Raw genomic sequence first — 11,288 nt, 5'->3', positions numbered from 1 at the left:
GTACAGACACGCTCCCCAGCTCCCACACGTATGCACCTATGTCGTACCTACGTCGTACCTACGGTGAGTATGCTGCCGTTCCCCCCCTGCACCGCGTGTCTGCGTTCGAAGGCCTCCCAGCACTCCGACGACGACGGCAGCGCCACCAGCCGGGTGGCACTGCCCGCAGTCAGCCGGAAACCCAGCAGCAAGTACACGGCGGCGTCATTCAGCAGCAGCTGCCGCAGTGCGGGGGTAGGACCGCGTAGAGGGGGCGCACTGGCGGCGGCGGGGGCGGCTAACGTGCCGGAGGAGGCAACGAAACCCCCTGCTCCTGGAGGTATGGCTTCCTCTGCACCGCTTTCCCGCATGCAGGGCGCTGAGCCGGCCGTGCCGCCTCGACGAGTGGCGGGAACAGGTGCCCCCTGCGGCTCACTGCCAGGTTCCGGAGCGGGACCTGCGCCCGGACGGGGATAAACGCCCGCCGATAGCTTTATCTCGGCCTGTACGGCAGCCGGCTCGGGCACTAACAGGGGCAGCAGGGCTTCCACCTCGGATAGTGTCGTGTCGTACATGTCGCTCTCCTGTAGCAATGGCGGCCGCTGCTGTCGTACGATTGGATACGGAAAGCGCCCTGTGATCCTCCAGACTGCAGCTGCCCAGGCAAGTTGTAACGCGTACGGACGACGCACATAGCCACTCGGCAGGAAGCCTGGGTGCCTCAGGCCGCATGGGCCAACTGAAAGCGGCGGGACTGGCTCCTGCTGCTGTTGCTGCTGCTGCTGCTGTTGCTGCTGCTGCTGAGGCTGATCAGCGTGCGGGTGCAGTGATGGTGGCGGCGACGATGCGATGGAAGCGCTGTCACCCCCTTGTGCGTTGAGACTGCAGACTTCTTCCTCCCACCACCACGACAAGTCGGGGCAAGGTCCTAAGACCGTTGCTCTGGCCCCCACGGCCCCCACTGACTCCGTCACGGCCCCACCAGGGACCGTTATTGCGGGTTCTGCTTTCCCGGATTTCCCCGCTGGTGATGTGTCTGCCGGATCTGTCGCCACCACCGCCGCAGCTGCGATGCCTTGGCAGTCCGGCGGCCGTGGGGGGAGCTGCGGCAGTTGTTCCTGACGCAGCAGCTCGTCCAGAACGGCACACAGCTGAGCATTAGCATGCGGTAACAAGTTACTTGAAGCTTGCTCGTCTGAAAGGATGGCATGTCGGTTGCGGGTCCGCGTTGGGGCGGGGAAAGCAGGGCCGTGGGAGGGGTAACGGATCGGGCATCCTGGGTAGAGAGAAGAAAGAATTAACGACAACAGAGAACCCACCTGAACGTAAGGGCCCGGGGGACTGCAATATGTAGTCGCGTGTGCGCTTCTGTAGGGAGGGCGAGCAAAGTCGGCCGCTTTTTTAATACCCTTGCAGGGCTAGTACGCTATGCAACTCTGCACGACAACGCTCCCAAACCGGGGCTGGAGTCCTTGACTACGCAACTCACTTGATGATAAAGTTCCAACATCGCCATGACTAGTTGGATTGTGGCCTCCCTAGCTGCAGCTGCGAGGCTTGGATCTGCAACTGCGTTGTCACCTTGGGACACGGCCGACGTTGTGGCGAACATTCCAAACGTTATATCGACGTGACCTTTAAGGAGTTTATGTAAATAAAAAGTGCAACAAGAGCGCCATGGCCTAGCGAGCCTGATGATATGCCTTGGGCTCCAATTCGTGCGTGCAAGTCGCATTTGATGTTTTAATGCCCTAGTCTACAGCCATCCTGACTTACAGCATGCCCAGCTTTAAATTCTGTTCATAAACCTGATGTCCCAATGCCGATTCTCAACAACTCGTGCGTGCATAGGAGCTCGTTAGTAATTGTTTGGTTGGTCGTTGTATACTGTAACCGCCAAGGGCTGAAACTCCTGCGCGGGCGGTGCCCCAGTCTCAGTCTTTCAGAAGCCTTGGCAAAACTTCAGCCATCTCATGAATCCGACAAAAAGGGTTGACTGCTCTCACTGCCTTGCCTTTGCCGCGCTGATGAAATTCACAACTTCTTAATCGTGGTGCGCTTCGGAGTTGGGGTCGGCAATCCCCAACTGCTGATCTTCTCACCGTACTCCATCTCCTTTACAACCGAGGCAGCAACAGCAGATAACGAAGCACGGCGAAGCCGTCCATGCCTCCGCGTGGCCCAGGCTCCACCCACATCGGCACGTGCAAGCCTGCTCTCCCAGTCCATACGATGGTTACATAAGCCTTGTTTACATGTAGGCGCAACATCCAAATTGCCTAACGTAGCTACGGAAGCGCCTCACGGCGCATGGAAAGAACCTGATCGCACGCTGATTTCCGTTAAAATTATGGTCGCTTTGCGACAGCAATATCACCTCACCCTCTCACGCTCATCAGCCATACCAGCAGCCGGACCTGAACACCGAGAGGCGCGTCACCAAGCCTGGACGACGCATCCACAGTTGACCATTAGCGACATCCTGAGAGGCATGCTGTTCGCTCTGGGCAAGAAGCTTCCGTGCGCGGAACAATCTGAGCACCTAATAAAGGGAGATCTATCCACCGCTGACACATGGCACAAGCGCGACGTTGCCCTGGACACACGATACTGCAGTGCACGGAAAAAAACGCTGCTAGCCGTAAAGCCCTCCGCTCGGTAATGCCCACACCAGCCCCATCCTGTCGCGCAGACCTGCTCCTTCTTGAAAGAACCCACCGCGGTCTCTTCAGCACGCCTTGGAACGTTCTGTTCCTCTAAGGCGAGTTATGTTCGATGCTCAGTGGCAAGCGGGTTGCCACGCACAATCGCGAACCCTGCTTTGCTTCGTGCCCTGTCGGGGCCTCTCCTTATCCATGGTGTCATGTTGGCCTAAGTTGAGGCTACCCCTTCCCCCCCAACACAAACCCAGCATCGCGTCTTAGTTCATAGCACCGCACCTTCAAAAAAGTGTCGCAGCGGGAAGCATATACTGCACGGCCAGACCCATACACCTGCCCTTCCAGTACTTGCCACCTGCCACGGCCAGCTTCAAGAACTGCTATGCATAATAAGTAGACGAAGCATGACACCGCCGCGAGATATGCTACCGGGCCTGATCAGATTAACAAACAGCCTCGAGAAATACCTACCTATCCAACAATCCCAGCAGCCTTCCTACCAGTCGTCTGTGGCCGATCCGGCGTTGCCCCGCATGCCGAACAGTGGCCAAGACACATAGCCTTGACTGAACACCGACCTACCGTACCGGTATTGTTCGTACCACAACACGCCGTACTTGCCGCCCACCACGAGCCCTGCCGCCAGAAAGATGCTAAGCAGGCAGTAAAAGAACACCATGCCACCAGACACCCCCCGCCGGGGGGGTCGACGGCAGTTGCCGCCCAGAACCAGGGTGCTCCCGTCGGAGAGGCGTGTTGAAGAGGTGCCGCCCTGCAAGGAGGGTGAGGGGGCGCGAGGTGGCCGTCGGCATGTGGCGAAGTACCGATACCGGCATCCATCATTGGCTTTTGTTTTGTCATCCGGAGGGGGATGCTTTCGGCACATGTCCATGAAAGTGCCTGTTGTTCGTCCACCCGTGCAGCTGCTGGACGACGTGGACGACAGGCGATTGTCGTTGGGACAACGCCTATTTCCGATGAACGCGGGAAAGGCGCAGTGAAGAACAGACCGGACCGCTGGGTGGCCGTCGCCCGTGGGGACCCAGCAGCTTGCTGAGGACCCGTTTTAAGCCATGACACGTTGTATACCGTTCCGCTCTATACCACACGTCCTGAATTTCCTCGGCGTGGCCGGGATGGCCACCCATGCCTTCGTCCGGGCCCTTGGGGCCCTTGCATTCGCGTTTATTTCTTGGCCATGTCCGGCTTTACTTCTCATCAACACACACCACCAACAACCCCGATCGCCCAGGTTCGTTCTTGTCCGGGTAGGGTGTATTCTGCAGGCCCAAGCCCCCACACGCTACACCGCCCATTTACCTGGCGCTCATAGCCGGACAAGCAGGACACCACACCGTTGGTGTTGCCCGCCGCCTGAGTGGGGGCTGTGAAGGCGCACGAGGCTGGGTCACCCGCCGTGGCGCACAAGCACACCGAGAATGCCGAGCCGCCGTCCATGTCGTAGGCCCGCCGCAGGCTGCCCTCCTCGCAGGGCGCAGCGATGCATCTGCGGGGGTTCACGGCAGGTGTCAGATGGATGGATAAGTCGCTGGGTGCGGAAGTGGGAGCATCAAGAGCGCCATTAGGGCTCAAGGACGTGGAAACGGGAAAGAGTAGCAGAAGCACCACGACGAGCAGCACAGCTGCCGCACCGCCAGCCATAAGGTGCACAGGAAAAAACAGACATCCATACGCCACATCAATTGTAGTCGTGTTGCTGCTTCGGGCTTTCCTGCAAATGCGGCGTGACGAGGGGTATTTTCCCTGCCACGCACAAATGCAACCAGAGCGCAACCGCAGACAATCTGAGAGCTGGAAGAGTGTGCAAACTATGTGCTAGCTGAGCCCACGGCAGCGGCAGGCCCCCGAAAGCCGAAACTCGCAGCACGCACAGCATCCCTTTTCGCGCGCCCTCTTACTTCTCCCCGTCGGCTGCCAGGCGGAGTCCCTTTAGGCACTGCTTAGTGCCTGGCAGGCAGGCGGCTTCCAGGGTGCAGGCGGCTCCATCCGCCGGGCAGGCGCAGCGTTGAGTGCAGAGGAAGTCGCCTGAGGCAAGCAAATCGCCGTAAGACAGTGGCGAGCAAGCGATGCGTAGGAGACAACAACATCCTAGACAGCTAGTCTTGTATCCATAGCAAATGAAAGATCGTCCTTCGTTGTGGCGCCCATCCAAATGCCGCACATGGCGGCGTGGCCGGGTGCAACGAGAGACTCTTAACATGGTCTGCAATGATCAGGAATTCAAATGGAGTTTGGAGCGGGCCTTGCGCTCGGCGTTTCTTCTATAGGGATGCCTTATGATGTCAGGTCAGGACAGGGGTAAAAAGTAAAAGACAGCCCTCGGGTGCCTCCAGCTTTAGCAGCAAGGCAAGCTGCGGGTGCTGGTGCTGGTGCTACCGTCGCTATGAAAAGCTTGAAGAATCAGAACCCCCTAGGTTCCCCATCCGGCCCGGGACGCAAACACAGCTCCGGGAAATCCCCTTTTCGCCTGGCCGAGGCAGGCGTCCTGTCGTGTTTCCATACCGGACGGGTCGGTTGCGGTGTAGTTGCCCGCCATGCACTGGTCCTCCACGCACTCCACCTCATCGCCCTTGCGCCGCAATTGGCCGTGCCCCTCTCGGGGGCCGTCGCATTGCAGCTCCTCGCACGACTCGTCGTCAAAGCTCTTGCCGTTATCTCGGCAAGGCGCCCAGCACGTGCCGCGCAGGCCCTCGCGCCGCACGGCGCGGCGGGTGCCAGGGGTGCAGACTAAGGTTGAGGGGTCCACGGAGCAGTCATGGCCCAGGAAAGGGGCCTGGGGGGCCGGAGCAGGGCGCCGGGCACGGGCGAATGCATTATCGCATAATGCAAGAGATAATGGTTCGGACCGAAACGCAGCCTCCCCTTATTTTTTCACTACACGCAAGCGTGCGGGGATACCTACAAGCGTCTTAGGGATCACAGCCTGCCATGCAAAGAAGCCAGGTTGTTGCTGCACCGGCCCTCAGGTTGTTGCACCTAACCTGGTTCGGCAGTCCAATGCATATGCCGCCTACGCTGCCAAGGCCCCCACCGGTACCCATACCCGTTCACGCACCTCGCACGTGCACTCTCCGGTCGTGGTGTTACATGTCCCGTGGCCCGAGCAGTCTGCTGGGCACTCGCCCATCAGCGACGGCATCACGCTGTAGCCCACTTGGCGAAGCGGGCTGCTCAGGGGGTTCCACACCAGCACGTGCAGCGACCCGTCGTCGCCCACCTACACGCACGACGAAAGCCACCCATCCGTCCTAACACCCCAACAGCTCATGGCTAGGCTATACTGGCCAGCAGGTAGGGGTGTGGTGCAGGGTTTAGCATCTGACGGTGTGTAATTAAGAGTGTCTTGATAGAAATCTGACAACTTCGATGAAAGAGAACAGCATGGCTGTGGCAGAGGCGCACGGAAAAAGCTTCCCTACGGTGTTGCCTGTGGGACTACCAGACGAACAAGGCGGACTAGCATTAGAGCCAGTACCTCGCATGGGCTTTATGGATCAATCATAATCCGTGGGCAAAATCGCAAGCTCCGTTCCATGGCCAACATCGGACACCCACCGCCCTGGGCCCAATTTCAATGGAGTACGTCGCCCCCCGCGCCGCCAGCGCCACGCTCTCAACCGCGCCCTGCGGGTGCAGCGGCCGGCCGCCGCCGTCAGCATCTCCTCCACCGCTCTGGTTAAGTGCCGCCTCCAGCGACGGCGACACGAACAACACCGGCCTACCGATCAAGCAGCAGCAGCAGCAGCAGCAGCAGCAGATCAGCGTCACACAACACAGCGGCGAGGTGTATGCGATAGACAGAAACACTACGTGGTGCGAGTGACATCGGTGCAAAAATGCGACAAGTCGATCTCTACCCATATCCAACCCCTGACTCCTCTCTTCCAGCCGCTCAGGTCGTATCATCACAATACTGGATACTGGATATCCCGTTGATACCAGCCCAGCCCAGCCCAGCCCACCCGCCCACTCACGAACCTGCCGGCCACCCAAGAAGGCAACCCCTGAGGATCGGTGTCCGTTGTGGTGAAGGAAACCGATAGGTTTATGCGCCCCAAGTCGGAGGCTTGCAGCTTCTCTCGCGCACCGCGAAGCACTAGCGCGTCGTAGGTGAAGGCGCGCGGTGGCGCGTCAACCGCCTGCCCCATCGCCAGCTCGTGCAGGGCGATGGAGCAGTCCTTGGAGGCTGGCCACGTAGACTGCAGCACAGGAGAAACACAGGGATAAGAACCGGAGGAAATAAGGACCGGAAGAAGGATGCGGAAAAAAAGGATGTGGGAAAGACGTGCTGCGGGCATGTGCTATTATTCAGCTGCGTGTAAACCAAGGCAATCCACATAAACAGCGACTATGGCGGCGCAAAATGCAACCCCGTCGCGGATGAGTCTTGCTGGCGTGGACTCCACCTGAACGTGGTGCGAAACGTGCAACGCGAGGCCGCTACACACAAGGAGTCACTCCTGTTGACACTTCACCTACCCCACGAATGCTGGGGCAAATGCTGTTACGGAGCAGATCCGCACCTGACTGCACGTGCACGTGCCGGTGTTGGCGTCACACGTACCGCGCCCACTGCAGTTGTTTGGGCAGTCGTACACGGCCGACCCCATGGTGAACGACACGGGGCCTAAGCCCGTATTGTGCACGCCTACATACCAGGTGCCTGCAGGAAGGCCAGTCAGTGTGAGACAAGGACGACTATACATCCAGGATTTGACCGGCCACGTCCACATCATCTTCTTCTTCGTCCAGGCCTCGCACTCACGACACCAATCGCGGTCGGGCGGGTCCAACCGCAGGGCCCTTGCGCAACACCACGGCGGAACCCCGATATAGGCTTTGGCCCTGGTGGTAACCTATCCTGCCTCCCATTTACAAAAAGTAACGCATATGCCTCTTCATTTGGAAGCGCACTACCAGCTCGAAGATTGCTTGCAGAGCATGAACGGCAAAACACGACATGCAGCAATGCAGCTTGACCCCCCCCCCCGGAACGGACATCGGCACCTGGCTGGAAGAAGGGGTGTTTGCGACGCAGCAGCAGGTGTGCGGACTGGTCCTGCCACCAGGATGCAGAGCGGGGAGCAGAGGCCGCATCACTGGCCAGGTCGTGCTGCCCCGCAGCGTCTGTCGGCAGCTGCTGGTGGCGTAGATACAGCACCAAGGAGCCTACGAGAACGGAAAGGGAAGACCGGGTTGAGAGTTTGGAAGAGAGCTTGGGAGCGCTACGGAAACAAACCGGAGCAAACGGGCAGGTGGACGTCGAGTAGACGGGGAAGGGACGGAGATAGAGAGGCACGCAAGTTGGTTTTGCTCGTAACAACAGCATGAAGACACACAAAAGCCACAAAGCAGCATTCACATAGCACTTTTGGAAGTGGCAACTAAGTTTTAAAGGGATACAGCTGCCGCGAAAAATGGAGTTGGGAATTACCAAAGCTGCAAGTGCGTGTGACGCGCAGGCAGACACCCTGGACGTAGAGATGCTCCCAAAGAGCCGATACCAACTGTAGCCGAAATACCGTTAGCATCGTTCCTGTCCCCAGCGCAAGGTCGCAACTAGCTCAGCGAGCCATCGCCTCCCATATGCGGCCACTCCAATCACCCTCCCCTGTGTGCCAATCTAAAAGCAGCAAAGCCAAAAGCTGCTAAACCCCATTCCTTCTATCGCTCTTTATTTCTCTGCCATCACCCCACGCACACACACCCATGGTACCGACGTGCCGCATCGCTCCAACACGACCACTGTGCCACACACACACACACACACACCCGAATGCGACGCACCCTTGGTGGCCTCTGCCGCGGCGGCCCACACGTGCAGCTCACGGCCAGCCGATGCTGACAGCTCCACACTGAAGAATGCCCAGTCGCCGGGACCCAGCTCCGAAACCGTCAGCGAGGCCGACGACTGCAGCGGGAGCAGCGCCGTCCTGCAGTCCTCAAAGCCCAGTCCTGAACAGGACCGTACACGCGGGCGGTGTTTGCAGGAGGAAGTACAGGTATCGGTATCGGAGACTTCCTAGCCTAGGGAGACATGGTAAGCTGAGCTTTCACAAGCTCGCAACTGAAGGAAGAAGACCACAGGAACGTCGGACGTGAGCGGCACTTCACCGGACTTCATCGGTTTTGCAGCTTCCACGTAGGCAGGCTGAGACTGAGCCGCTCATTCAATCCTGCCAATCCAGGCCTGCAGGTCGGCATGCATGTTGCCTCCAACCATCGGAATTAATAAATCCCCATGCGTGATGCCGCAGCCGTTTGGACCGCTGGCTATGCTCTGACGGCGAGCCACAGGCCCAGCCTACCACGCGGGGTAAACCCCCCGTAACACCTCCCTAAGCTGACTGACTATGCCCGCCTACGCAGCACCCCGTCCAGGGCACCAGAACATTATGAGGCCAGATTTCGCGGACCCCCTCCATCTGCTATTGTGAGACGCGCGAACTCCACGGCCACGATCCATTGGACGACTCACCTGGTGTGACGACCCAGTTGACCGGGGGCATGTACGGCGCTTTACAGGCGCAGGTGCCGTGTGGGCAAACGCCGGAGGATCCCCGGCCGGAACACAGCTGCAGCGTGCCGTTGGCGGCGAGTTCGAAGGGACATGAGTGCTCCGCTGCCCTGCACCACGGCGACGACCCACGGAATCACTGGTTGCGAGCTTGGCCTACGACATGAGAGCTAGACGCATAGCGCCTGACAACTGCCGGCTGCATGGTTCGTTTGGTAATCAGCACGAAGGGGCCACTCGCAAAGAGACTTTGCATGCGGAGGGCTAACACACCGGGATAGGCTGCACTCTACCCACCCACCCGACCCTAATCTACCCCACTCACCCCACCCCCACCCCACCCCATACCACCCGAATCCCGAGCCTAGCAAGGCCGAATGGAGGGTCTTTGTCAGTACAGCCCCACACCTGAAGGAGATGATGGTGGTGGCGTTGCTGGTCGCGCACACGTACATCCCTGCAGGCGTCAATGGCTCACGGCGTCGGTGCCCACAGCTGTCATAGCTGTCCAACGTAGCATTTCAAGCAATCCCATATGCAGTGCCTGCATTTGATCCTCGTGAGCACGGAGTTCAGGGCAACATTCACCCTCGTTTGAAGTGCATTTGAAGGTGGACACGACTGTACCGCCCGCCCGCATGGGAACACAATGCCCCTCCTGCCATCATCGTACGGGCTCCAGTACGCACGCACCTGTGTACGAGCCGTACCCCAGTTGCCGCCTGGTGAGCTTAACCTGGATGCTGGGTGACGAATAGGACGTGTGAGCAGCAAAGCTGTACGGTGCTCCCGAGCTGGGGTAGACCTGTGGGATTTCAAAAAGGGGCCAAGGAAAGGTATATTGCGGTACAAATCCATGAACGCAAAGCCCTTGGAAGTAGAACATCCCCAAGGGCCAAGCAGGGCTAGGAGGCCAGGGAGCCGAGCTCCAACAAGTCATGCCAGCCAGCCATGTTACAGAGTGGGAGGCTTCTGGGCCACTTGAACACATTGTCACACCATATAGCACCATCCACCATTGTCATTGAACACGATTTATCACACCATATAGCACCATCCACCATTGTCATTGAACACGATTTATTACACCATATAGCACCATCCACCATTACCACACAAGTCGTGCAAAACGCAGCTCGCCTGGGACCGTACCTGCGGTACCACCTTGGTAGCGCCGGTGGCTGGGTCCTGGATAGTGGTAAAGTTAGTGAGCAGGCCGTGTAAGACCACGGTAGCGTCCACGCTCTTGCTGATGAGCAGCAGGTTCAGGTGGAATGCGGAGCTCCCCATGCTGCAGCCGGAGGAAAGTGGACAGGGGGAAAGGAAGAGGGAGAGAGGGGAAGGCGAGCAGAGGGGGGCTATGGGGGAAAAACGTGCGCGGGGTGCCAAGAGCGGCGCCTGAGAACCCCAGTGGACGCCAAGGCATGAGTTGCGGCAAGCGGCGTCCAGGGGAAATGCCGCACGTGCCGTGGCGGATAAAATCTGGGACTTGGTTGTGATAAACGTAGCAATCATATTCGACAGACGTAGGATTAAAATATATCTGGCATAATATGTATAGCGCCAGCTTGCTGACACAGAAATGCCGGATATATAATGCTATGATGTGGATACCCCGCGAGTGGGCACGTCCCCGCTGGGGACTTCGCCCACATTGCCTCCCGCTCCGCTCACTTTTCAATGCCGGCGGAAAAACAAGCCGGCTCATTCGGGGTCACCACGTTGCAGACGTGGTCTTGCCCACAGGTCTCCTGTACGTCTTTGCCGTCTAGTGTCATGGTGTGCACCTGTATGGCACACTGGTCGCCAACCCAGCCGGGGGAGCCATTCGCCGGCAGAGGCGTGCTGCAGACGCATTTGCCGTCCACTTGGCTCCCGTGGCCTGAGCAAGCTGCTCCCGCCGTTCAAAATGGTGTTAGGAGGGTCGAAAGTGTAGGGTCAGGGCCTCTTGGCTTTAAATAACCGTGTTTCCATCCAGTATAAGTAAGCAAGCTGCTATTGCATGTTATGCTGTAATCATACCTTCATCGGCGAGGACTGCATATAGGGCCGAGCGGAATGAGAAGGTGACCAAAACGGAGAGCACGAGAAGCCCTCGTGCCCCCATGGTC

At 58.7% G+C, this 11,288-nt stretch overlaps 1 protein-coding gene across 1 annotated transcript; it reads right to left on the bottom strand.

Moving 5' to 3' along the window:
- Window positions 1-3,135: 3,135 nt before the first annotated feature.
- On the bottom strand, window positions 3,136-11,072 carry VOLCADRAFT_84087 (uncharacterized protein; the record flags this gene model as incomplete). Its single annotated transcript, XM_002957356.1, has 15 exons — window positions 10,852-11,072; window positions 10,330-10,468; window positions 9,871-9,982; window positions 9,586-9,634; window positions 9,139-9,287; window positions 8,448-8,615; window positions 7,668-7,829; window positions 7,184-7,323; window positions 6,639-6,859; window positions 6,216-6,378; window positions 5,716-5,877; window positions 5,163-5,433; window positions 4,559-4,685; window positions 3,960-4,146; window positions 3,136-3,411 (listed from the first exon to the last, which is right to left on the bottom strand). Exons 1-15 carry the CDS (start codon window positions 10,953-10,955, stop codon window positions 3,136-3,138), a joined length of 2,430 nt encoding a protein of 809 aa, XP_002957402.1. The 5' UTR covers window positions 10,956-11,072.
- Window positions 11,073-11,288: the final 216 nt, after the last annotated feature.

Source organism: Volvox carteri, assembly GCF_000143455.1.
Source record: "Volvox carteri f. nagariensis unplaced genomic scaffold VOLCAscaffold_73, whole genome shotgun sequence".
NCBI classification, from domain to species: Eukaryota; Viridiplantae; Chlorophyta; class Chlorophyceae; order Chlamydomonadales; family Volvocaceae; genus Volvox; species Volvox carteri.
The sequence above is the reverse complement of the archived record's forward strand: the minus strand, read 5'-3'. Positions and strand labels throughout refer to the sequence as shown.